The 26544-nt window shown below is 53.7% G+C and overlaps 1 protein-coding gene across 4 annotated transcripts in view; it reads left to right on the forward strand.

Moving 5' to 3' along the window:
- The first annotated feature begins 2744 nt into the window (after positions 1-2744).
- The window catches only part of RMC1 (regulator of MON1-CCZ1), a 29449-nt gene continuing 5649 nt past the window's right edge, over positions 2745-26544 (forward strand). The window contains exons 1-19 of one of the 4 annotated variants that reach the window (XM_061549273.1): positions 2766-2949; positions 4467-4646; positions 6202-6278; positions 7735-7819; positions 8680-8736; positions 9475-9561; positions 10272-10412; positions 10885-10988; positions 11560-11649; positions 11785-11890; positions 12849-12963; positions 13607-13651; positions 14285-14338; positions 15437-15565; positions 18566-18672; positions 19843-19962; positions 20862-20939; positions 23745-23849; positions 26250-26318. In XM_061549273.1, coding sequence (XP_061405257.1) covers positions 4509-4646; positions 6202-6278; positions 7735-7819; positions 8680-8736; positions 9475-9561; positions 10272-10412; positions 10885-10988; positions 11560-11649; positions 11785-11890; positions 12849-12963; positions 13607-13651; positions 14285-14338; positions 15437-15565; positions 18566-18672; positions 19843-19962; positions 20862-20939; positions 23745-23849; positions 26250-26318 — 1707 coding nt within the window. In that variant the 5' untranslated portion in view covers positions 2766-2949; positions 4467-4508. The other 3 variants (XM_061549274.1, XM_061549272.1, XM_061549275.1) reach the window with 3 other exon arrangements.

Here is a 26544-nt window from a genome sequence, read left to right on the forward strand (position 1 = left end):
ATCTCTCTACCCCCCCCTCTCTCTCTACCCCCCCTCTCTCTCTACCCCCCCCTCTCTCTACCCCCCCCCTCCTCTCTACCCCCCCCTCTCTCACCCCCCCCCCTATCTCCCTACCCCCCCTCTCTCTCTACCCCCCCTCTCTCTCTTTCTACCCCCCCTCTCTCTCTCTACCCCCCCTCTCTCTCTACCCCCCTCTCTCTCTCCCACCCCCCCCCCCTCTCTACTCTCTACCCCCCTCTCTACCCCCTCTCTCTACCCCCCCCCTATCTCTCTACCCCCCCTCTCTCTACCCCCCTCTCTCTCTACCCCCCTCTCTACCCCCCCTCTCTCTACCCCCCCCTCTCTCTCTACCCCCCTCTCTCTACCCCCCCCCCCTCTCTCTCTACCCCCCCTCTCTCTACCCCCCCCCCTATCTCTCTACCCCCCCTCTCTCTCTACCCCCTCTCTCTCTACCCCCCCTCTCTCTAACCCCCCTCTCTCTACCCCCCCCTCTCTCTACCCCCCCCCCTCTCTCTCTACCCCCCCCTCTCTCTCTTCCTCCCTCTCTCCAATTCCCCACCCACACCAACCACCTCATCCATCTCTTCTCACCATATGTCTCCCTCCAAAGACAAAGATACCCCCCCCCCCAACCACCCTTATAGCTCGTCAGAGACTGCTGGGCAAGTGCTGTTGGCGATTAGCGGCAAGCTAATACTTGTAGGAACCTCCTGGTTACACCAGCCCACAGGGGATGATTGTGTCCGTCCGTCCGTCGTGCAGGGAGGGGCTGGGTAGGGAGGGTGGGGCTGGGTGGGGAGGGGAGGGTGGGGAGGGGCTGGGTGGGGAGGGTGGGGAGGGCCTGGGTGGGGAGGATGGGGGTGAGAGGGATGGGGCTGGGTGGGGAGGGGCTTAGTGGAGAGGAGGAGGCAGGGGTGGGGCTGGGTGGGGAGGGGCTGGGTGGGGAGGGTGGGGCTGGGTGGGAGGTGGGAGGGGTGGGGCTGGGTGGGGAGGGGCTGGTCACCCCGTGGTGCCCTTATAAAACGCAACGTTTAACCTACTCACGCCGGCTTGTGGCCGCCCTCACAGTCGTGCATATTTGCGGAATACACCACGCCGCCGTTGACCCTGCAGGCCATTGACCGAGGAACCCGACGTTCCTACCAGCTCCCTCCGCAGGAATGTGTGAAGTCTGGCACGGCACCATGCGCGACCGCCTTTGTCTCCCCAGTGGCGATGTTTTTACACATTGCACCCAGGTACTCATTTGAGGCTGATAAAATCACGACGTTTCGGAGGCAACACACAAACGTCGTGATTTTTATTTTATTTTACTTTTATTAATTTTAATGTTTTACCTACGTGACTCTACCGAAAAAACCTAAGAATATGAATCCTTGCAGTCACGAAAGCTTCACATCTAGAATTTGAGGCTGAGTTGACCTCGGGGAAGGCCAGGACCGTACTCACACATACATTCCGCATAAAAAAAAACAAATTTATTGAAAAAATGTGCATGAGGCGGTGCCCTTTTATGTAGAGCCTCAAGCCAGTGGTGAGCATTCCACGTTCCTATGGCGGAGGCGAGTACATCCATAGAACAACCACTGTTAACTTCCCCAGAAAGGGCATTACACGTCTACTGTAGACATACAAACCGGTAACCGTTATAAATGGTTTCGGTATCGAACCGGTAACCGTTTCCAGTGGAATGTTACTGACGAATGCACTGATGAGATCTGACCCGATGATGATTATAATTCGTAACAAGTAAACCCGTAAAAACAAAGTTTATCACTATAAATCCTTTATATGCGTGGCGGCTAGAGTCCTCTCGTCCTCTGGCTTGAGATGGCTGCCACCTATGGGTCAGATGATTGTCTGCCACCATTAAGCAATTGGTAATTAAATATTTAATTTGTTTTCCCTAAACAGTGTAAAATTTTGGAAAAAAATTTTCATGAACATTAATTGTCTTGCACAACGAGTCTGTGTGCAAAATATCAGCTCGATTGGATCACGGGAAGTGGGTTAAAAAACGACCGAAAGATTTGCACGGTCGTAAGCAAGCAAGCAAGTGAACTTAATATAAAGGATTTAAAAATACAAAATGTTTCCTGATTGAACGGGCTTCCTCCAATTTGTGTTCCTGGGTAGTAAGTGTTATTTTCTAATTGTTTATGCCTCAAAAGTATAGAAAATGGCTATTATTGGCTATTATTGCCCACAAACGTTTATGTGAAGGAAATTACACAAATGCACACCACGTTTTCTCATTGAAAATAGGTATATTTCAAAAATATCACTGTCCTGGTCACAAAAGCAAAGTTTATGGGCAATAATAGCCATTTCCTATACTTTTGAGGAATAAGCAATTAGAAAATAACACTTACTACCCAGCAACAAAAAAAAAATATTTATTTTGTTACACTGTGAATTATTGGGGTGATGAATTAGCAGTGGCACTGTTCGTTGTACCAACTGGCGGTGACGTCACCCCGCTGAGGAGGGCACCGACGAACGACGCGATGACGTCACCGCGCATCACACACGACATGACGTCACCCGCGTCGTGATGACGTCATCTCTCCCTCCTCTGCTGTGTAGCGGTGCGCTACGAAACCCGGCGGAGCCGATTTCGATTCCCGCTCACGGCCACCAACACCGCCGAGTGAGGATCATTACCCTGAACCGCTCCTACCCACCTAGGTCGACTCAGCCTCAAATGAGCTTTGTGTTTTTGGTGACGTCATCCCCCGCGCCCCCGCCCCCCCTCGTGGGAACGTCACGTGCCGCTGGCTCACGTGACCGGAACTGCTACCGGGGGGGGGGAGTGGCGGCGTGGTGGCTGCTCAACATCAACAACAGCAACAACAACAACAGCAGCAACAACAACAACAACAGCAGCAGCAACAACAGCAACAACAACATCAGCAGCGACAACAGCGGCAGCCGGTCGCGACGACAGCGGTAAGAGCGGCATCGTTACCATTGCCGACGTCATTCGGCAGCAGCTGCAGCATCGCAACCACCACCACCACCACAGTCATTCGCACTCAGCGCTGTAGAAGTCAACAACAACAACATCATCAACAACATCATCATCATCAGTCATCGCGCGACCATTGAAAAAGTTCGGCATGGGCATAATTAACGGCGGCGTTATAATCATCATCATCAACATCGTTTCACCGTGAGCGTCGTCGTCAGGACCAGCATGAAACATCAACATCATCACCATCACCACGTGTCCTTGTGAAATCTGTGTGGCTATCACCACCACCACCATCACCACCACCATCACCACCATCACCACCACCATCACCACCACCACCACGTGTCTCACCACCACCATCACCACCACGTGTCCTTGTGAAATCTGTGTGGCTATCACCACCACCATCACCACCATCACCACCACCATCACCACCATCACCACCACCATCACCACCACCATCACCACCACCACCACCATCATCATCACCACCACCGCCACCATCACCACCACCATCACCACCACCATCACCATCACCACCACCATCACCACCATCACCACCACCATCACCATCACCACCACCACCATCACCACCAGCACCATCATCACCACCATCACCACCACCACCACCATCATCATCATCATCACCACCACCATCATCATCATCATCGTCACCACCACCACCACCATCACCACCACCATCACCATCACCACCATCATCATCACCACCATCATCATCACCACCACCATCACCACCACCATCACCACCACCACCATCACCACCAGCACCATCACCACCACCAATCATCACCACCACCATCACCACCACCATTACCACCACCACCAGCACCATCATCACCACCAGCACCATCACCACCACCAATCATCACCACCACCATCACCACCATCACCACCACCAATCATCACCACCACCATCACCACCACCATCACCACCACCATCACCACCACCACCATCATCACCACCACGTGTCCTTGTGAAATCTGTGTCTATCAGCATCACCACCACCATCATCATCATCATCACCACCACCATCACCACCACCACCAGCACCATCATCACCACCACCATCACCACCAGCACCATCATCACCACCACCATCACCACCATCACCACCAGCACCATCACCACCACCAATCATCACCACCATCACCACCAGCACCATCACCACCACCAATCATCACCACCACCATCACCACCACCATCACCACCACCATCACCACCATCACCACCACCACCATCATCACCACCACGTGTCCTTGTGAAATCTGTGTCTATCAGCATCACCACCACCATCACCACCACCATCATCACCATCACCACCACCACCATCATCACCACCACCACCATCACCACCACCATCACCACCATCACCACCACCACCATCATCACCATCACCACCACCACCATCACCACCACCATCACCACCATCATCACCACCACGTGTCCTTGTGAAATCTGTGTGGCTATCAGCAGCAGAAGCAGCAGCAGTTGCGAGAGGGGGTGGAGGAGTCAATGGAGGCCACCAAAGAGATGAAGAGGGAGGAGGAGGAAGAGGAGGAGGCCTTCTACCTGGAGCTGGGGCCCAACCCGGTCCGCTTTGAGGAGATCTCCACCATCAACAACGTCTTCTTTGACGAGGCCAACAAACAGGTTTGTGTGTTGTAGTACACAGTTAGACTGATGGCCTTAATCTAAGTTGTCTTGTGGTTATGCAAACATGACTCCTTGTAAAAAAAAGTGTCAGTTTTGTTGCCAGATAAAAGGGTAAAAAAACATCATCAGTGTGAGGTAGGTGGTGGTGGGTGGGTGGTGGGTAGGTGGTGGTGGGTAGGTGGTGGTGGGTAGGTGGTGGTGGGTGGGTGATGGGTGGGTGGGTGGTGGTGGGTGGGTAGTGGATAGGTGGTGGGTGGGTAGGTGGTGGGTGGGTAGGTGGTGGGTAGGTGGTGGGTAGGTGGTGGTGGTGGGTAGGTGGTGGGTAGGTGGTGGGTAGGTAGTAGGTGGTGGTGGGTAGGTGGTGGTGGGTAGGTGGTCGGTGGTGGGTGGGTAGGTGGTGGAGGTGAAGGCTGGGGGGCGACGGATAACGACGACCTGCGATGCTGTCAGCGACGCAAGTTTGGGTTGAGGTGACGCAAATCAAGTAGCGGTGTTAATAAAGTGCCGACGTGTTTGCGAAACGCCGTAAAAGGGGGGAAGACGTAAATCGGGGTACTTTCTGTACTTGGTGACATTTCGGCCAATTTTCACTGACCCAGTGTTCACAGTGAGGCATACGCGCCGTCTGCTTCCCAGTGGCCTCATTGGCAATAGTGACCCATTGTGTGCCGGCGTGATGGTACAACTTTGCCAAATGAGAAAAATTAGACCGCAGATTAATCCATTGCAATATACATAGCAATGATCGCCCCACCCCCCAGCATACGTAGCAATTATTGCCACAACCCTTACTGCGAAAACTTGGCAGGACCCTCTTGAAAAAATAATTATAGGACTCTGTGAGGCTCATCTGGGTTAACAAATGTAATAAAATAAATGTAAAATATTGGGTGCAGGGTGACGTGTGCGGTGTGGAGGATGTGTGCGGTGCCGGGTTATGTGTGCGGTGTGGCGTGGTGGGTGATGTTTGCGGGGTGATGTGTGTATTGTGGGTGATGTGTGCTGTGTGTGTGCACATAGCCTGGCACAAGCGTCGTGGTGACGTCACCGCCACTTAGTGGCGAATGGCGGTTGTTGTGGGCGATGTGTGCCATGTGATGTGTGGGTGATGTGTGGGTGATGTGTGGGTGCTGTGTGTGGGGAGCCATGTGATGTGTGGGTGATGTGTGGGTGATGTGTGCCACGTGATGTGTGGGTGATGTGTGGGTGATGTGTGTGGGGTGACGTGTGGGGTGACGTGTGCGGTGCTGGGTGATGTGTGCCATGTGATGTGTGGGTGATGTGTGGGTGATGTGTGTGGGGTGACGTGTGCGGTGCTGGGTGATGTGTGCCACGTGATGTGTGGGTGATGTGTGGGTGATGTGTGTGGGGTGACGTGTGGGGTGACGTGTGCGGTGCTGGGTGATGTGTGCCATGTGATGTGTGGGTTATGTGTGTGGGGTGATGTGTGGGTGACGTGTGTGGGGTGCCATGTGATGTGTGGGTGATGTGTGCCATGTGATGTGTGGGTGATGTGTGCCATGTGATGTGTGGGTGATGTGCGCCGTGCCAGGTGTTCGCCGTGCGTGCCAGCGGAGCCATTGGTGTGGTGGTGCGAGGCCTCGATGAGAAAATTACCATCAACTTCCGGTGATGAGCCATACCGCGCCACAGCGTGCCACTACACAGAACCGTGCTGCCTCAAACCGTACAACGCGTAGCATTGCGCCCATCGAGTCAAAACCGCACTGCAGAACACTGCACCGCTCAGTCACTCAATGACGCAAGTCCGTGTTGTATGAACACATTGCGTTGTACTGCACTATCCGCACTGCAATGCGGTGTACGATATTGAATTAGCGTGCACCACACTATACCTTGCCATGTCAATCACCCTGGCACGTATCACACCACGCCGCAAGGGTTATCTGCCGTGCACGGCACCTCTCCATGCCTCCATAGCTCCGCACGCAGCCACTCCGCGATTGTGTGCACCGCCACTACCCCTCCCTTGACACTGGACTACGGCCATCGGTAACGCTGTCCCAACCACACCAGACCTCGCCTGCCTCGTGTCTCCACTGCGTGTCATCTTTTGCGTGTTGACTCACCTTGCCCTGTACAGATTGACCATGGGACCCAGGCCAGATCTCTCACTTGTCGGTGCCACTGGAGGTGGCATAACTTTAGCTGTTCTAATTTGTGTACGTGACCAACGTATGTGTATATATGTTGAACTTATTTCGCACCGTACGTAGCCAGCCATGCTAATCGGAGGTGCCGGATTGTGTGTGAACCATTTGAAATGATTCTAGATTTGAAGCTTACACCTGATGAAGGAAGCTTGTGTTGCCTCCGAAAACGTCGTGATTTAACTTAGTTTTATTTTATTTTATTGATTGTCTTACCTACGTGACTTTACCGAAAAAACCAAAGAACATTTGAAATGAGTAGGGTTACCACATATATAACTGGTAGGATATATTAATGGGTTCGAATAAAGTTTTTCTATTTTAGGTCATACCTGTTTCCGATCTGGCCCACGGACTATGACCGTGTGTGTATCTGGGAACAAGCAGTGCATTGGGTCGTGTATCGTGCTACGGAGCTCAGAAACCTGGGTTAAATTCCTGGTGGTGGCTGAACCCTGTCCTGGGCTCAGCCTTAAAATGATGAGGTCTGCCTGGTGTGGCATGTGGGCTGTGGTGCCATTCCCGGCCTTAATAGATGCTCACCAAACAGGGTCTATAATGCTTCTAGATTTGAAGCTTTCGTGACTGCAAGGATTCATATTCTTAGGTTTTTTTCGGTAAAGTCACGTAGGTAAAAAAATTAATTAATAAAAGTAAAATAAAATAAATAAAAGCACGACGTTTCGGAGGCAACACAAGCTTCCATCTTCAGGTTTAACCGTCACAGCACGACTGCTGCATCAAGTGAGAGAAATTCCAAGAAAACAGTCCTTGTATATATACTGGTTGAGGGTGGGAGGAGCCATTGTGAGGTTCGGTGCGGCTGAAGCACGCTGCTAGCAATGAGCCTTTGTTTGCTTCATTGTGCTCTCTGCCTTTGCGCGCGCGTGTGTGTGTATTCGTGTGGTCTCCAGACTTGAGGACAAAGGGGAGATTAAGTCCATCAAGTTTTCTGTTGGGAACAAAATTCTGGCAGTGCAGAGGACGCCCAAATCTGTGGTGAGGACCTATACTTGTGTTTCATAAGACTGTCAACCTCGAGGAGGCTGCCTGCCTCCGGGGCTCATAATGGCCATGTCAGAGCACTGAGCTACTGTTGCTGAGCTTCGTGAAATGGTGGGGGGGGGGGCATCTTTGAATGTGTGTCCTAATGCGCGAGTGTGTGTACAGTTTCGTGTGTGTGCATGTATGTGTGTATCTGTGTGCGTAGGGAGCGGTAGTGTAGCGGGTTTAGCGCGCTGCGCTACGAACACGGGAACCCGAGTTCGATTAACCGCTCGTGGCCAACGTCAGTGACGAATATCTTAATTGGTCTCGAGCCCTCCTCTAGGTCGACTCATTCTGTAGTGAGTAACTGCTGCGTTGTATAAACATCAGCGCTGCAGAAGGTAACGTGAGTGGCACAAGTGCCTCGGTGACGTCACCGCCACTTAGTGGCGGATGAAGTCTGTTATCGTGGTGAGCGGTGGCGCAGTGGTTAGCGCGCTGCATTATGAACCCAACGACCCAAGTTTGATTTCCGCTCACGACCAATAACAGCAAATATTTGAACCGGTCCCGGGCCTCCCCTAGGTCGCCTCAGCCTCAAATGAGTACCTGGTACGGTAAACACCGCCACTCGGGAGCCATAGGCGGGCGGGCGTGGTGCTGGCCACCCACCCCCTCGTGTGTCATGCCGGCCTTCATAGGTGCCACACGCTAATAGCACATGCCCCAACAATCTGTTCAGGCTAAAATGAGGGATCTTTGTATCGGTGTGTGTGTATCTGTTTATGCGTCCTTGTTTGTGTGCTTATGTGTCATTGCATGTAATCCGCCATGTATCCTTGTGTGCTCTCTTAATGTCTCTGTCCCAACAGGAGTTCATTAACTTCATCCCGGACCTGAGTAGTTCCGAGTATTCGCAGGAATGCAAGGTGAGGAGGGGTGGGACAGGAGAGACGCTTGCTTTGGGCATCAGCACCGTGGCCCCCCACCCTACCCCCGCCGTCAACTTCGTAGCTCAAAGAATTGTCACCGTTCTGATTCTGGGGTTGTGGTTTAATGCAGGAGCTCATTCTTAAATGTCTCTTTCATGCAGTGTAGTTTTAATTAATTTTTGGTCTACTTTGACAAGTTTCGTTATCCGACTGCCCGCGATTCATACATACTTTGTTCCATGAGATGCATGGATTTCGATTTAAAGCTTTCGTGACTGCAGGGATTCATCTTCTTGGTTCTTTCGGTAAAGTCATGTAGAATGGAAATAATAAAATAATAAAAATAAAACAAGCTTGGTGGTGTTCATTCAGACGCTGTTTTTCCGACAGACCTGTTCTTCACCTGAGGACGGCTGCTTGCGTTGTGGTCGAAACGTCGTGAGAATTATTTTATTATGTTTTATTTTTATTATTTTATTATTTCCATTCTGCGTGGCTTTACCGAAAGAACCAAGAAGATGCATGGATTTATTTGAGCACAAGGTTTTGAATTTTATGGATATATCAACGGAGATGCGTGCCGCCCCCGCGACCGAGGCGCGGCAGCGGCGGGCGCTGACCTTTGCGACGTTGACATCGATTCTTGTTGCAAAAGAGGCGGAAATTGCCGAGCTACTGCTCGGCATCGTTCCACCGACCCGGTACTCACGGCCGCGTCCGCCCTGTTTGTCGCAGACGAGGAACGCCAAGGTGACAGGATTTTGCTGGACCAGCGCCTACGAGATCGTCTTTGTCACCGACTTTAGCCTCGAGTTTTACCAGGTGAGCGAGCCAGCCAGCCAGTACCATCGGTGTCCGCGCCCACAACTAGCTCAGCGCTGGCGACGATGGTAAGCGGCGGGTTGACGGGCGTGGACTGGACCGCGTGTGGATGGTCTGATAGAAGAATGGGTGGATTTTGTTTATAAGTAAATACACTGATTGGTGGATAGATGAGTGAATGGACTGATGCATTTGTCAATTAATGCATCATTGAAAGGATTCTTGAAAGGTAGAAAAAATTATAGATCACGACGTTTTGATCGCCACACAAGCAATCGTCTCTGTTCCACCTGAAGACGATTGCTTTTGTGGCGATCGAAACGTCGTGATCTATGATTTTTTCCACCTACATGACTTTACCAAAAGAACCAAAGAGTATGATTTCCTGCAGTCGCGAAAGCTTCAAATCAAGATTGATTCTTGGAAGGATTGGCGAGTGGATGAAGCAACTAATGCGTTAATGATGGGCTGGTCGAAGTATGGATGGACTAATGAATGGGTGGATTCGTGAATGGCTGGATTTACGAACAGGTGAGCCGATGCCTGAATCTGTAGCCAGAATCGTAAGCTGATGCGTTGGCAAATTTACAAGCTGATGGGGCTAACGAATCCTTGATCTGACCGATGGACATGTGGACAGATGGACGAGCCGATTGCCGAGTGAAATCTCTGACCGTCTTGTTTTGCCCCATGGGTCGACTCGCACTCAGGTCCTCCCAGAGAAACGCTCGCTCAAGCTGCTCAAGAGCCAGAGCCTCAACGTGAACTGGTTCGTGTACTGCCCAGACAGCAGCGTGGTGCTGGCCTCCACCACCGTGCTGGGCAACGTCATCCAACCCTACCACTTCAAGGTGGAGACGCGGGTGCAGACGCGGAGGAGACGCGGGGGAGGTGCAGGGAGACTGTGGGGAGACGCGGGGCAGACACACACACGACAGATGCGGGGGAGACACGAGGGAGACGCGGGGGAGACACGGGGGAGACGCGGGGGAGACGCGGGGGAGACGCGGGGGAGACGCGGGGGAGACGCGGGGGAGACGCGGGGGAGACACAGGGGAGACACGGGGGAGACACGGGGCAGACACACACACAACAGATGCGCACACACTTAGACCAGGCCACCACCACGGGGGGCTCCACAGGCTGCATGCTGCCTCGCGGGCCACAGTTTGCCCAGCACTGACACAAACGATGGTGCATCGCCGGTCTACGTGTGCGGCACTTCTGACCTTAACCGCTGCTCATTTACTGCGCTCGGCCCGGCCTCATGCTGCAGGGGGTTGTCTCTGTGTTTGTTCCCCCGGTCCGTGGGCGGCGAGGCAGCCGGGTTCCATGACGAAGCTGAGCAAGTTCGAGGTGGAGGTGCCGCTGGTGCCCAAGCCCGCCAAGCTGTGCCTGCAAGAGCGAGACATCTCCATGGCCTCCATGTGCGTCGCCCCTCGCACACCGTGCAACCACTGGCACACGCGTTGCCCACACGCAGCCGCTCGTGTGTTGTGCACCCTCGGTCCTGCGCACAGACGTCTTGCATATATGTATGTACGTATGTATGTAGAGCTTTTGTCACGCTGTGCGTAGCCAACCGTGCGAATCGGAGGTGCAGGGAAGTACAAGAAACTAAACATAAAAAAGCCATTCTCAACAAATGAGTTTTCAATGATAGGTAGCGTCAGAGGTCGCAAACGGGTTTTGATTCCTTACCCGTACCCGGCCGCACCAGGGTCGCAAATGGGTACCCGTACCCGGCCGGGTATGGGTACCCGTTCCCTACCCATACCCTACCCGAAATGAGTGACAAACGGTTACTCACCAGTGACTCACGGTCTACCCGTACCCGGCCGTACCAGGGTCGCAAACGGGTACCCGTACCCGGCCGGGTATCGGGTAGGGTACGGGTATCGGGTACCCGGTTGCGACCTCTGGGTCGCGTACACGATTTACACGCCTCGCAGAGCGCGCGTGGTAGCCGCGCGACCTAGCTCTCTCCTCTCTCGGCAGATACGGGCAGCTGTTTGTGGCCGTGCTGCGACACACGGTGCGCACGACGGCGCAGCCCGGCGCCGAGGTGCTACTCTACCACCTGCCCAAGTGAGCGCACCGAGGGGCCTCCACACGGGTTTCCAACTTGCCACCACGACGCGCGTGGGCCAAACCCTTAAATCGTAACGCCGCTGACGCCGCCACTCTCCCCTTACGCTGCCTCGTTCTCCCGCTGGCGCCCAGGGACGGGCCGTGCCGCAAGCAGCACGTGCTGAAGCTCAACACGACGGGGCGCTTCGCGGTCAACGTGGTGGACAACCTCTTCATCGTCCACCACCAGACCTCCAAGGTGGACGCGCGGGGGAAAGGGCCGGATTGTTTCGGCCCGCCGTCTGTGCCTAACGACGCATACATCTGTCTTCTGTCTATTCGTTGACCTTTCGGGCCCATCATCTACCTCTCCACATGCATGATGGGTCTCTGTCCGTCGTGTTGGACAACGTCTGCATAGTCGACTACCAGATCTTCGGCCCGCAGTCTGTGCCTCGCGATGTATAAGTCTGTTGCCTGTTCATTCTCCATACATCTTTCGATTTAAAGCTTTCGTGACTGCAGGGATTCATCTTCTTGGTTCTTTCGGTAATATTTCCCTTCTACGTGACTTCTCCGTATATCATCAGTGTCTGTCGTGTTGGACAACCTTTGCATAGTCCACCACCAGATCTCCAAGGTGGATGCGCAATTTGGACGCTTCGATTTATCTGTCCATCTGCCTTACGCAGCTTTCGGTCATCCTCACGTATCAGTCGTTCTCGCTGTATAGCCAACTATTCGGTTATCCTTCAATCGGTATTTCTATTTCTTTGTCCATCTGTTGGTGTAGATATCCAGCTGTCTAGTCATCTGTCAGATTATAGATGAACCCATCACATTCTGTATCTTTATTCATATCCATCCATCTAAAAGAGTTTGTATATATATATCTGTCCTTTCAATCTATCAATCTGTAACTTGCCGTAGAGACATCAGAAAGGAGGGGGGCGTTCGGTCCATCCGGCTCATGTCGTTGTTGGTAGGAGATCGATTCTAGGATCTCATCGAGGGATGTCTTGACGAGTCCCAGTGAATCGGCTTCTACCATTGCCACGTGTTGCGTGAACAGCCGGTTACACATTTCCACCGCTCTCTGCCTATAAATCACGATCACCTCGCTCCCGGCCTCGCCGCGGTGGCAAGATGTTGACTGCCTCGGCGACCCAGGCTTGCACAGATGCAGGTACCGTGAATTCTTTATTTGTTGGTTTCAGACGTCCTTGGTTTTCGACATCCGGATGGGGAAGGAGTTTGACGGCCACGTCAACATTCACTACCCGGTGCTGCCGCCGGCATCCATCCGCCCCTATGCCCTGCAGAGTCGCGCCGGTCTGCACACGCACACACACACACACACCACCGATTCGCATTGTTGGCTACGTATGGTGCGAAAGAAGTTCAACATGCATACATATAAACATACACTCACGCAAATGCATGAATACGCATGCACACACACACACGTGGCATCGGTCTACAAACACACGCATGCATTCACATGTACACACTCGCGAATGCACGTACGTACGCAAGTGCATGCTGTTGGGGCAAAGTGCTGCAAGTGAGCACGACACATGAGGGGGGTGGGTGGCCAACACCACGCCCGGCATACGCTACGTACGCATGCACACGCGCACTTGCATTGCACGCTCTTGTACACCTGCACAATGAACTGATTGCACAGCAGCCACTCGCTTGTGTTATTGTACACGCTAGTGGCCGCACACCGACTCGCATGCTCAGCTCGCTCGCTCACTGAGACTCTCCAAATGACACTCACACGTGGTCACTCGCACCCGTTGCTGATGCTCCCGCCCATGAACTAGCACGATCATTCTCTCGCTCGCCCGCTCACACATTGGCTCATACGTAGCCCAACACGCTCGTCGCTCTGGCTCGCTCGGACTCGCGTACACGAGCTGTGGATCTGGGGAGGAAGTTGTTTGATCTTTTTTTTGTTTCCGACTCCCAGGTCCCACGGCAGCACTGGCGCCCGCACCGATCCCGTTTGAGCTGTGTATCCTTGACACGGCACCGCAGGGGCAGCATTGGCTCTCACGTCAGCACCGCCAACACCGCCGCATCACCACGACCAACACCGGCGCATCGCCACTACATCACCGGCGCATCACCACCGCTAACACAGCCGCATCACCACTACATCACCAGAGCTAACTCCACCACATCACCGCCAACACCGCCGCATCGGCACCGCTAACACCACCACATCACCACCGCCAACACTGCCGCATCACCACGACCAACACTGGCGCATCATCACTACATCACCAGAGCTAACTCCACCACATCACCGCCAACACCGCCGCATCGGCACCGCTAACACCACCACATCACCACCGCCAACACTGCCAAATCAACATCGCCAACACTGCCCCACACCACCAGCGCTGAAACCACCACATCACTAATGTCACTGACATCACCACTGCTGACATCACCAGATCACCACAACCACTACCATCTCCACCATGACCTCTATCATCACCATCACCACCGTGACCTCTTACCATCACCACACCACAACCACAACCGCGACCATCATTATCACCAGCACCACAGCCGCTATCAGCACCGCCGCCACCATCCATGGTGTGCGTCTCCCCGGGTTAACCCTTGACCTTCTGCCCAGACTCTTCCAGCTGGATTGTGTTCCAGCCCAACATCATCATTGACGCCAAACTCGGTGAGTGGCCTCACCGGGCCTCCCCTGGGTCCACTCAGCCCGAAATTAGTCCGTTGCCCTTATCTGTATCTGCTGCGTCGATTGCGCAGGCTGTATGCGTGTGTGTTGTATGAATTGTGTACATGTGCGTTGTATGAATTGTGTACATGGTGTGTGCGTTGCGCAGTCTGTCTGTGTGCGTGTGTGTTGTATGAATTGTGTACATGTGTGTGCGTTGCGCAGTCTGTCTGTGTGCATGTGTGTTGTATGAATTGTGTACATGGTGTGTGCGTTGTATGAATTGTGTACATGGTGTGTGCGTTGTAGGAATTGTGTACATGGTGTGTGTTGTATGAATTGTGTACGCGTGTCTTGTATGAATTGTGTACATGGTGTGTGTTGTATGAATTTTGTACATGTGCGTTGCGCAGGCTGTCTGTGTTGTATGAATTGTGTACATGTGTGTTGTATGAATTGTGTACATGTTTGTGCGTTGTATGAATTGTGTACATGTGTGTTGTATGAATTGTGTACATGGTGTGTGCGTTGCGCAGGCTGCCTGTGTGCGTGTGTGTTGTATGAATTGTGTACATGTGCGTTGTATGAATTATGTACATGGTGTGTGTTGTATGAATTGTGTACATGGTGTGTGTTGTATGAATTGTGTACACGTGTGTTGTATGAATTGTGTACACGTGTGTTGTATGAATTGGGTACACGTGTGTTGTATGAATTGTGTACACGTGTGTTGTATGAATTGTGTACATGGTGTGTGCGTTGCGCAGGCTGCCTGTGTGCATGTGTGTTGTATGAATTGTGTACATGTGTGTTGTATGAATTGTGTGTGTGTGTTGTATGAATTGTGTGTGTGTTGTATGAATTGTGTGTGTGTGTTGTATGAATTGTGTGTGTGTGTTGTATGAATTGTGTGTGTGTTGTATGAATTGTGTGTGTGTTGTAAGAATTGTGTACATGTGTGTGTGTGTTGTATGAATTGTGTGTGTGTTGTATGAATTGTGTGTGTGCGTTGCGCAGGCTGCCTGTGTGCGTGTGTGTTGTATGAATTGTGTGTGTGTGTGTTGTATGAATTGTGTGTGTGTGTGTGTGTGCGTTGCGCAGGCTGCCTGTGCACACTGCAGCTGTGCCTGGAGCCCGTGCTCGACGCGTTCTCCGACCGCTCGCGTCTCATGGAGTTCCTGCTGCAGCGGCGCGAGTGCCGCTCCGTCATGCTCACCGTGTGCCGCCAGTGTACGCACGCACCCGGGGGGCACGCGGGGGACACGCGGGGGACACGTGGGGGGCACGCGGGGGACACGTGGGGGACACACCCGGGGGACACGTGGGGGACACGTGGGGGACACGTGGGGGACACACCCGGGGGACACACCCGGGGGACACGCGGGGGACACGTTGGGGACACACCCGGGGGACACGCGGGGGACACGTGGGGGACACACCCGGGGGGCACGCGGGGGACACGTGGGGGACACACCCGGGGGACACGTGGGGGACACGTGGGGGACACACCCGGAGGACACGCGGGGGACACGTGGGGGACACACGTGGGGGGCACGCGGGGGACACGTGGGGGGCACACGTGGGGGACACACCCGGGGGACACGTGGGGGACACACCCGGGGGGCACGCGGGGGACACGTGGGGGACACACGTGGGGGACACACCCGGGGGACACGTGGGGGACACACCCGGGGGGCACGCGGGGGACACGTGGGGGACACACGTGGGGGACACACGTGGGGGACACGTGGGGGACACGTGGGGGGCACCACGGCAGGGGATGGGGACACGCGGGGGACACGTGGGGGACACGTGGGGGACACACCCGGGGGACACGTGGGGGACACGTGGGGGACACGTGGGGGACACACCCGGGGGACACGCGGGGGACACGTTGGGGACACACCCGGGGGACACGCGGGGGACACGTGGGGGACACACCCGGGGGGCACGCGGGGGACACGTGGGGGACACACCCGGGGGACACGTGGGGGACACGTGGGGGACACACCCAGAGGACACGCGGGGGACACGTGGGGGACACGTGGGGGACACACCCGGGGGACACGTGGGGGACACACCCGGGGGGCACGCGGGGGACACGTGGGGGACACACGTGGGGGACACACCCGGGGGACACGTGGGGGACACACCCGGGGGGCACGCGGGGGACACGTGGGGGACACACGTGGGGGACACACGTGGGGGACACACGTGGGGGACACGTGGGGGACACGTGGGGGGCACCACGGCAGGGGATGGGGACACGCGGGGGACACGTGGGGGACACACGTGGGGGACACACGTGGGGGACACACGTGGGGGACACACGCGGGGGATGGGGACACGTGGGGGACACGGGGGGGACACACGTGGGGGACACACGTGGGGGACACGTGGGGGACACACGTGGGGGACACGGGGGGGACACACGTGGGGGACACACGTGGGGGACACACGCGGGGGATGGGGACACGCGGGGGACACGGGGGGGACACACGTGGGGGACACACGCGGGGGATGGGGACACGTGGGGGACACACGGGGGGGACACACGGGGGGGACACGTGGGGGACACACGGGGGGGACACACGGGGGGGACACGCGGGGGACACGTGGGGGACACACGTGGGGGATGGGGACACGGGGGGGACACACGTGGGGGACACGTGGGGGACACACGCGGGGGACACGGGGGGGACACACGTGGGGGACACACGTGGGGGACACACGCGGGGGATGGGGACACGCGGGGGACACGGGGGGGACACACGTGGGGGACACACGCGGGGGATGGGGACACGTGGGGGACACACGTGGGGGACACACGTGGGGGACACACGGGGGGGACACGTGGGGGACACACGGGGGGGACACACGGGGGGGACACACGCGGGGGACACGTGGGGGGTGGGGACACGGGGGGGACACACGTGGGGGACACACGTGGGGGACACACGGGGGGGACACGTGGGGGACACACGGGGGGGACACACGGGGGGGACACGTGGGGGGGCACCACGGCGGGGGATGGGGGCTTGCGGGGGGCACATGGGGAATACGCGGGGGACACGCCGGGGGGGGACACGTGGTGAGACACCGGGGGGCAGAGGGGGGGAACACCCGGGGGGAAATGTGGGGGACACGCGGGGGATGGGTACACGCGGGGTGCGGGGGACAAGTTTGGGAAAGCGGGGGACAAGCAGTGGACATGGGGGGGGAAGAGGGGGGGACGGGGACATGCAGAGGACGTGTGGGGGACACGTGCAGAACACGCACGGGGCATGTAGGGGACATAGGATTGCAAGGGATGTGGGGGATGGGGATATAAGGAGACATGGGGACATGGGGAGGATATAGGAGAAACACGGGTACTGGGAGACCCAGGGGGCAAGTGGCAACAGGGCAAGATGGAACACGGAGACACAGGGACACGGCGAGATGGTGATACGGGGGAGGCATATGGATATGGGTAGACAGGGAAATGGGAGATGTGGGGATACAGAAAACACAGGGGATATGAGGACACACGAGGGATATGGGAATACACAGAGATGCACAGGAAATGGGGGCATGGATAAACATGGTATGAGAGACATGGGTGTGTGTGTATCGCTTATGTGTGTATATACTGTGTGCGCATCGTGGAGAGGGGTAGTATCGCAGTTAGCACACTGCACTACGAACCCAGTGACCCAAGTTCGAGTCCCGCTCACAGCTAACACCAGTGACGATTATCTGAACTGGTCCTGGGCCTCCCCTAGGTCGACTTAAAATGAGTACCTGATGCGGTGTGTAAAACATCATCGCCACTGGGAAGACAAAGGTGGTCGGGCATGGGGCTGGCCACCCCACCCTCTCGTGTGTCATGCCGGCCTTCATAGGTGTTACTCGCTAACAACACTTGCCCCAAGCCTGTTGAAGCTTTCCGGGTGATCTTTGTCACCGTGTGTGTGTGTGTCTGTGCTGTGTGTGCGTGTCTGTGCTGTGTGTGCGTGTCTGTGCTGTGTGTGTGTGTGTCTGTAATGTGTGTGCGTGAACTGCGTGTGCGTGTCTGTACTGTGTGTGCGTGTCTGTGCTGTGTGTGTCTGTACTGTGTGTGTGTCTGTGCTGTGTGTGTGTGTCTGTGCTGTGTGTGTGTGTCTGTGCTGTGTGTGTGTGTCTGTGCTGTGTGTGTGTGTCTGTACTGTGTGTGTGTCTGTGCTGTGTGTGCGTGAACTGCGTGTGCAGTGCTGTACGCGGCGCGGCAGGAGAGTCTGCCCACGGTGGCCGCCGTGTTTGACAAACTCAACCAGGTTTACCACGAATGGCTCAGCACAGAGCTCGCCTACCAGCAGGCATTCCACCGCAGCAACATCACCACCACCAGTACCACCACCATCGTCACCACCAGTACCACCATCATCATCACCACCATCGTCACCACCATCGTCACCACCAGTACCACCACCATCGTCACCACCAGTACCACCACCATCGTCACCACCAGTACCACCACCATCGTCACCACCAGTACCACCACTATCATCACCACCATCGTCACCACCAGTACCACCAGTACCACCACCAGTACCACCACCATCATCACCACCAGTACCACCAGTACCACCACCATCATCACCACCAGTACCGCCACCGTACCCGATACCCGGCCAGGTAGGGGTAGCTGGGTATCGGGTAGCGTATGGGTATCGGGTACCCGATTGCGACCTCTGGGATGAAGCCATGTTGCAGGCGCGGGTGGGTTGATTCTAGGAAATTGAATTGTGAGAAGAGACAAGACGTTGGGAAATGAGTGACAAACGGTTACTCACCAGTGACTCACGGCCTACCCGTACCCGGCCGGGTATCGGGTAGGGTACGGGTATTGGGTACCCAATTGCGACCTCTGACACCAGTACCACCATCATCACCACCATCAAAGAAAACGATCCCCCTTATAGTCTTCAAAGACTTTTGGGGCAATGTCTGTTCGCGAGCACCTAAGAATGCACTCTGACCACCATCACCACCCCGGGTCACCATAACCACAATCATATCTATCATCATCATCATCACCAATAACACCACATAAATACAAATGTCCCCCATATAGCCTTAACAGACAAATCTAGACTGTTTGGGGAAAGTGGTGTGAGCTAGCACTTACAAAATATGGCATGGCACAGAAAAGGGTGGGTGTGGTGGCCGTGAATGGGAATCGAATTTGTGTGACCGTGTTAGTAGCGCAGCATGCCAGCTCCTACATTACCACTCCCCACACTCAAAGCCACGGCATCCCCACAGCTTCTACTTTGTCCAATAGAGGGTGCTAAGTTAGCACAGTACGGAGCACAGAGACACAATTGGCAGTCGCCTTTCAGTTAACCAATGAACACTTGCCAGCAGCGAGTCTTCCACACACTCCACGTGATAGCCTCAAAGTGCACCTAGCCTGGCGCAAGCACCGTGGTGGTGACTGCTGGTTGGTGGCGAATGGCATCCTCTGATGTTTGTGTTGTGCGCAGGCTTTGGAGTCTGGCCAGTACAAAGGCTCCTCTCAACTGAGCCGGCACCAGCAGAAGCAGTCGGTGATCGACCAGTCCACCATGTACACGCACGTGCTGTCAGCCTTCACCGAGAAGCGGGTACGGCACCAGCGCCAGCACCGAGGCTGCGTGTCTGAGAGACACCAGGCTGCGTATCTCACTTACAAGAGGGTCACAACTGCCGTGTCGGAGACGGCTAGCCACCAGGGCTGTGTGTCGTCTCAAGGGTTTAAGCGTTTGTCCGATTGGGTTCGTACTCTCCCATGGTGGTCGCGTGGTCTGGAGCTTTCTTCCCCCAGCCATCCATGCTGTTGACTCCCCACCACCCCTGTTCATATCTGGACTTCCAAGATATTATTTTTTTTTTACTCTGCCTTGACCTGTCTCTCTCAACAAATAACATGCGGACCGTTTCTTGCACAGTGTCTGGAGATGGGGCCGCGCACGTAGATGCTGCATGAATCCACATTTGTATTGGCTCTATCGGAGACACTGAGGCCGAAATGCTAAGATTTACGGCTCATGACCTTGAGGCTTCATATATAACTGTATTAGCTGTAACTACCCGGCTTTGCCCGGGACTTGGATCCGCCACACCCGGCCGCCTTTGTCTCCCCAGTGGCGATGTTCACACACCACACCAGTTACTCGTTTGAGGCTGAGTCGACCTTGGGGAGGGGTTGGGCTGAGTGGGGAGGGGCTGGTCACCCCGTGGTGCCCTTATAAAACTCAACGTTTAACCTACTCACGCCAGCTTGTGCCCGCCCTCACAGTCGGGCATATTTGCGGAATACACCACGCCGCCGTTGACCCTGGCCATTGACCGAGCAACCCAACGTTCCCACCAGCTCCCTCCGCAGCAGGAATGTGTCAATGTCCATGCCAGAGACGCTGTGCCCGAGTGCAACTGAAGTTTCAGGTTGTAGCCCTTGCACCTCTTGTATACACCGGTGGGGGGGGTTCATGACGGCCGTGTTTTTCTTTTCTTCGCGTGGCAGGAAATCTCGTACAAGTTCATCGTCGCGGTGCTCATGGAGTACATCCGCTCACTCAACCAAGCGCAGATAACCGTGCAGGTGAGTCTCAGCCCTGCCTCACACATCCCCCCCCCCCCAATGTAGGTGGAGGATATTTCGATTTAAAGCTTTCGTGACTGCAGGGATTCATCTTCTTGGTTCTTTTGGTTAAAGTCACGTAGAATGGAAATAATAAAATAATAAAAATAAAACTTTCAATAATTCTCACGACGTTTCGGCCACAACGCAAGCAGCCGTCCTCAGGTGGAGAGCAGGTCTGTCGAGTAGACAGGTCGCGACAGACCTGCTCTCCACCTGAGGACGGCTGCTTGCGTTGTGGCCGAAACGTCGTGACAATTATTTTATAATGTTTTATTTTATTATTTTATTATTTCCATTCTACGTGACTTTACCGAAAGAACCAAGAAGAGGTGGAGGATAGTTACAGTTCAACCTGTTGGGTATCGTCTCCGCTTATCATCTTCCCTTTTGGGGGGGGGGGGGGGGTTGGGTCGCTAAAGTGAGTACTGCTTTGCGGCGAGTTAATATTGACGTGTCCTATGGATAGACTTGTCCGCACCATAGGAATGTGGAATTGCCAGAACTGGTTCAGAGCTGTGGGATGAACAAGGGGCGGACGAGGCGCTTGCACGTGTGTGCTCTCCCCTGTTACGTGGGAGGCCGCTGTGAGGCCCGGCACTCACAAGGGGGCGCCACGTGGCTCTGTGTTTCCAACCGCCGCTCCCAGCTGCTTGCCACGTGTTGTACAGGGCTGGGGGCAGCGTGCGCGTTGTTTGACACGATGTCCGACGTTTCGCTCCACGTGCTGCTGGGAGCTTCTTCAGGAACTGAATTTAACGGCGTTTTTTTTTTTACGCCGATTGGCTCATTGGCCCAGCCTCTGCGTGGGTGGCTATACAATCAAGGGACAAAGTGCCGTGAAGAAAGAGGGCCATTCCACATAACGCCGACTTGTATTTCTTCCTTTTAAGGCCAAACAATAGTTGTTGACGTGTTAGTAGCATTTATTTGCTGAGATGCTTTAGTAATTTTTATGAACCCTGCAAAGATGGTAAAGATAATGATGGCGATGATGGGCTGAGTTGGCCCACAACTGGGCTTTGAACTCGTACCCTTTTTATTACACGCTTTCATTTAACTCACTCTGTCTGTTGTTGTCGTCGTTGTTGTATCTTCAAATCTTGTAACTCAATTTTAACCCACTTCCCAATGTGGTATCGACTGCAAAACGTGGTATACTTTTGTCTAACTGATGACAATACTATATTCTATCATTAAAAATGTAAATGGATTTTTAAACTATCTTTTTACACGCTTTCTATTAACTCACTCTGTCTGTTGTTGTTGTATCCTCAATTTGTAACTCAATTTTAACCCACTTCCCAATGTGGTATCGACTAAAAACTTCATATACTGATGACTATATTCTATCATTAAAAATTTTTTTTTTTAACTTTTTTTTTTAAACATTATTTTTTATATGTTATGTTTCGGCTTGGGTCGGATTGTCCACGGTAAACTGACGTTGGCTGTAATTCACCAACGCTCCCTTACGTTATGGCAAGCTTCGGGGCCACTTCCTGGAGTCGTGGAGTTCTTCCATTACTCGTACATTTCATAAAAGCGCGTTTAAAAAAAAGTTTTTTTTTTATATTTATTGTGAGTCGAGCACTCGGGTCAAGTTTAGTTTCTTGAAACCAGCTTTGGACTCGAGGTAGCAGAATGCGTCTCACTTGCAGGCATTTACCTGGGTCACCAAAAATCATGAAAAATTGCAAACAAAACATCGCAGCAAGCTAAGTAAATGTAAATCGGAAAAAAAACAACTGGACCACTACGCCATCCAACCCCCGGGTCGCAGCGGTGCCGTGCGTACATCAGACTGGACGGCTGACGAGCCAAGTCGAAATTAACCCCGTGATCGCCTACTTCCAGGAGGGCATCCTCCTGTATGCATGTTGAACTTCTTTCGCACCGTACACAGCCAAGCGCGCCAGATCGAAGGTGCAGGGGGGAAGGACAACGAAATACAAAATATAACCCGTAAAAACAAAGTTTTCACTATAAATCCTTTATATGCGTGGCAGCGAACTTAATATAAAGGATTTAAAAATATATTCGCCTGTGGAGGACGCGGGGATCGATCCCGCGACCTTTGGCATGGGAAGCGAGGGCGCTACCAACTGCGCTACTCCGCCACGGCCTGTGGAGGGGTTACGCTCTGGGCTCTTATACTGTGACGTTCAGCCAAAGCCAAGAATGAGTTCTATTTGAATATATGTAAAATACATTTTTTTTGCCTAAAAAGTGTAAAATTTTGGGAATTTTTTTTCACAAACATTAATTGTCTGGCACAACGAGTCTGTGTGGAAAATGTCAGCTCGATTGGATCACGGGAAGTGGGTTAAAAAACGACCGAAAGATTTGCACGGTCGTAAGCAAGCAAGCCAGCAAGCAAGTGAACTTATTATAAAGGATTTAATAAAGCAGTTATAAAGAAGTTAGTTTTCAATCCAGATAAAAAAAATGCATCTCTCCAGCGGCTTCCTAATATCGGAAAGAAGAACAGTCCAGACGGCCGTAGAAGCGCATCTGAAAGCGCGCGATACAGTGACCGTCTTTGTTCGATGGCGTTGTAGTTCATGCTCCTTGACGAGATCAGCTAGTTTATTTGTGGCAAACACTTTGTTCGTGATAAGTGCGACTTTATAACAATGTATTAATTCGGCAACCTGGAAGCCATACTGCTTGGCGAGCACTGGACGGACACAGTCAGATCGGAAATGGTCAGCTGGGGGAGCCTCATACCGAAACCCATGTGGTCATTGTTGTTGTTGTTGCCAGCACTACCTGTACGAGCTCGTGATCAACACGCTGGTGCAGAACAACCGCTTCTACCAGCTGCACCAGCTGCTGCAGTACCACGTGCTCAGCGACTCGAAGCCGCTGGTGAGTAACTCGTTGGGGGGGCGGGGAGGTAATTGTAGACGCGCGCCACCACCAGCCAACCGCGGCGGTCCCCGTGTCGCCGCTGTCGGATGTGCCGCGACGAACATCGTCGGCACTGGGGAGACAAAGGCAGCCAGGCGTGCACAGCAGCCGATGCAACGACAGTGCAGCCACGCAACCTAAAGACAATGTTGCCAGACAGCCTGTGTATGGCTATGAGTGGGGTGGGGGGGGGGACCTTTAGCTTTATTGCGTTCGTGCGAGTAGATGTGTCCTTTCGTGACTGCAGGGATTCATCTCCGTGGTTCTTCCGGTAAAGTTACGTAGAAGGGAAGTAATAAAATAATAAAAATGAAACATAAAGTAATTCTCACATTGTTTTATTATGTTTTGTTTTTATTATTTTATTAGATGGATGTGTCCTGTGTGTACGTGGAGCGGTGGCGGCGCAGAGTGTCGGCGCAATGCGCCACGAACTCGGCAGCGCGGGTTCGAATATCGGCCGTGGCCACAATCGGCGGCGAATATCTGCACCTGTCCTGGGCTGACTCGGCCTCAAATGAGAAGCTGGTGCGGTGTAAAACACGAGTGCTGGGGGAGACAGAGGCACCCAGGCGTAGTCCTGGGCAAACCACCCCCTCGTGCACCAGGTGCTCGCCAAGAGCACTCTCCCCAACAGCCTTTGCAGACTCTATGGGGGTATATTTGTCGGTAAAGTCACGTAGGTAAAAAATAGCAAAAGTAAAATAATAAAAAATGAAAATAAGTCAATAAAATCACGACGTTTCGGAGGCAACACAAGCTTCCTTCAACGGGTGTAAAAAGGGGCACAGCAAAATAACTGTCGTTGTTTTGCTGTGCCCCTTTTTATTTTCATTTATTATTATTAATTTACTTTTGTTATTTTTTACCTACGTGATTTTACTGAAAAAACTTAATAGTATGAATCCTTAAATTTCGATTTAAAGCTTTCGTGACTGCAGGGATTCATCTTCTTGGTTTTTTCGGTAAAGTCACGTAGAAGGGAAATAATAAAAGAATAAAAATGAAACATAATAAAATAATTCTCACGACGTTTCGGCCACAACGCAAGCAGCCGTCCTCAGGTGAAGAACAGGTCTGTCGGAAAGGCCACAACGCAAGCAGCCGTCCTCAGGTGAAGAACAGGTCTGTCGGAAAGACAGCGTCTGACGCTGTCTTTGAGGACGGCTGCTTGCGTTGTGGCCGAAACGTCGTGAGAATTGTACTTTATAATGTTTTATTTTTATTATTTTATTATTTCCATTCTACGTGACTTTACCGAAAGAACCAAGAAGAAGTATGAATCCTTACAGTCACAAAAGCTTCAAATCTAGAATTAAAGGTATATTTGTCATTGTGTTGTGCGTGCGTTTCCATGTTCGTGTGTGTGTGTGTGCGTCTGGCAGAGGTCTCACTCCGAATCAGTCGAGCGGCAATATCTTTTCATCGGTTGCGTAACGCTGTGTGGAAGCTACCTGGTCTGTTGCTCCGCACGAAGCTTCAGGTCTTCTCGGCCACGGTCATTCCCTCCCTTCTCTACGCTTGCGAAACGTGGACCCCCCTAGTGGAGCATCTTCGCCGGTTGGAAACATTTAGGCTGGCCTGCCTACGATCCATCCTGGGTTTAACCAGGCTGGATTGTGTGAGGAGCTCACAAGTCCTTGAAAGATCTGGGCAAAGTCCCATCAGTGAGCTCCTCCGGCAGGCAAGGCTGCGTTGGCTGGGTCATATAGCCCGCATGCCCAGCCACCGCATGCCTAAACAGCTTTTGTTCGGCCGGATCGAGGGGGCTAAACGGGCGCGGCACGGGCTAGAGAAGAGATGGAGTGATGTGGTACAGGAGGACGTGGAGCTGAGTGGACTTGCCGATGACTGGTACCAGCGGTGTCAAGATCGGCCTCAGTGGAGGAGGCTCGTGAAGGACGCTACTGGGCAGTGGAGGCAGTCGCCCTCCAACAACAACGGAGGGCGGAGAAGCGACGCTCACAACAACGAGCGGAGCGCCGGGTGGCTAAAGCACAGCAAGTTGGTACAGTAGGGGGCACAGGTGGCGCATCAGCCAGTCATCTCGGTCATCTCGGTCAGTCGACCCGTGGCACCTGGGTCTGCCCCGTGACCTCCTGCCAGCGGGCGTTCGACACTTCACGTGGCCTCAAGGTGCACATGGCCTGGCACAAGCGTCGTGGTGACGTCACCGCCACTTAGTGGCGAATGGCGGTTGTTGTTGTTGTTGTCTGGCAGCTGGGCGTGGTGCTGACCACCCACCGCCTCGTGTACCGTGCCGGCCTTCATAGGTGCTGCTCGCAAACATCACTTGAATCGACAGTCCACTAATGGCTATACGGGGGGGGGGGGGGCTCTTTGTTTTTGTACTTGCAGGCCTGCCTAATGCTCTCCTTGGAGAGCATCTATCCACCCGCTCATCAGCTGGCCTTGGACATGCTCAAGGTATCGAGTCGCTGACACAAAGAGTCACCGTTTCGTTTTTTTGCGTTGTTCCTCTTATCCATTTCCCGTTGCAAGATGTCTGCGAGTTGCAGGGTGCGTGTCCCGTTCACCGCTGAATCTCAGGAAATGTGCAAGCGGTGGTTCAGCGTAAATTTTATTTAGAGAGGCATAGCGCCGCCCTCCCCACATCGCTAACCATTGTGCCACCGCTTATTATCTTCATCAG

Source organism: Lethenteron reissneri, chromosome 10, assembly GCF_015708825.2.
Source record: "Lethenteron reissneri isolate LAM-NWPU_2019-01 chromosome 10, ASM1570882v1, whole genome shotgun sequence".
In the NCBI taxonomy this organism is placed as follows: domain Eukaryota; kingdom Metazoa; phylum Chordata; class Hyperoartia; order Petromyzontiformes; family Petromyzontidae; genus Lethenteron; species Lethenteron reissneri.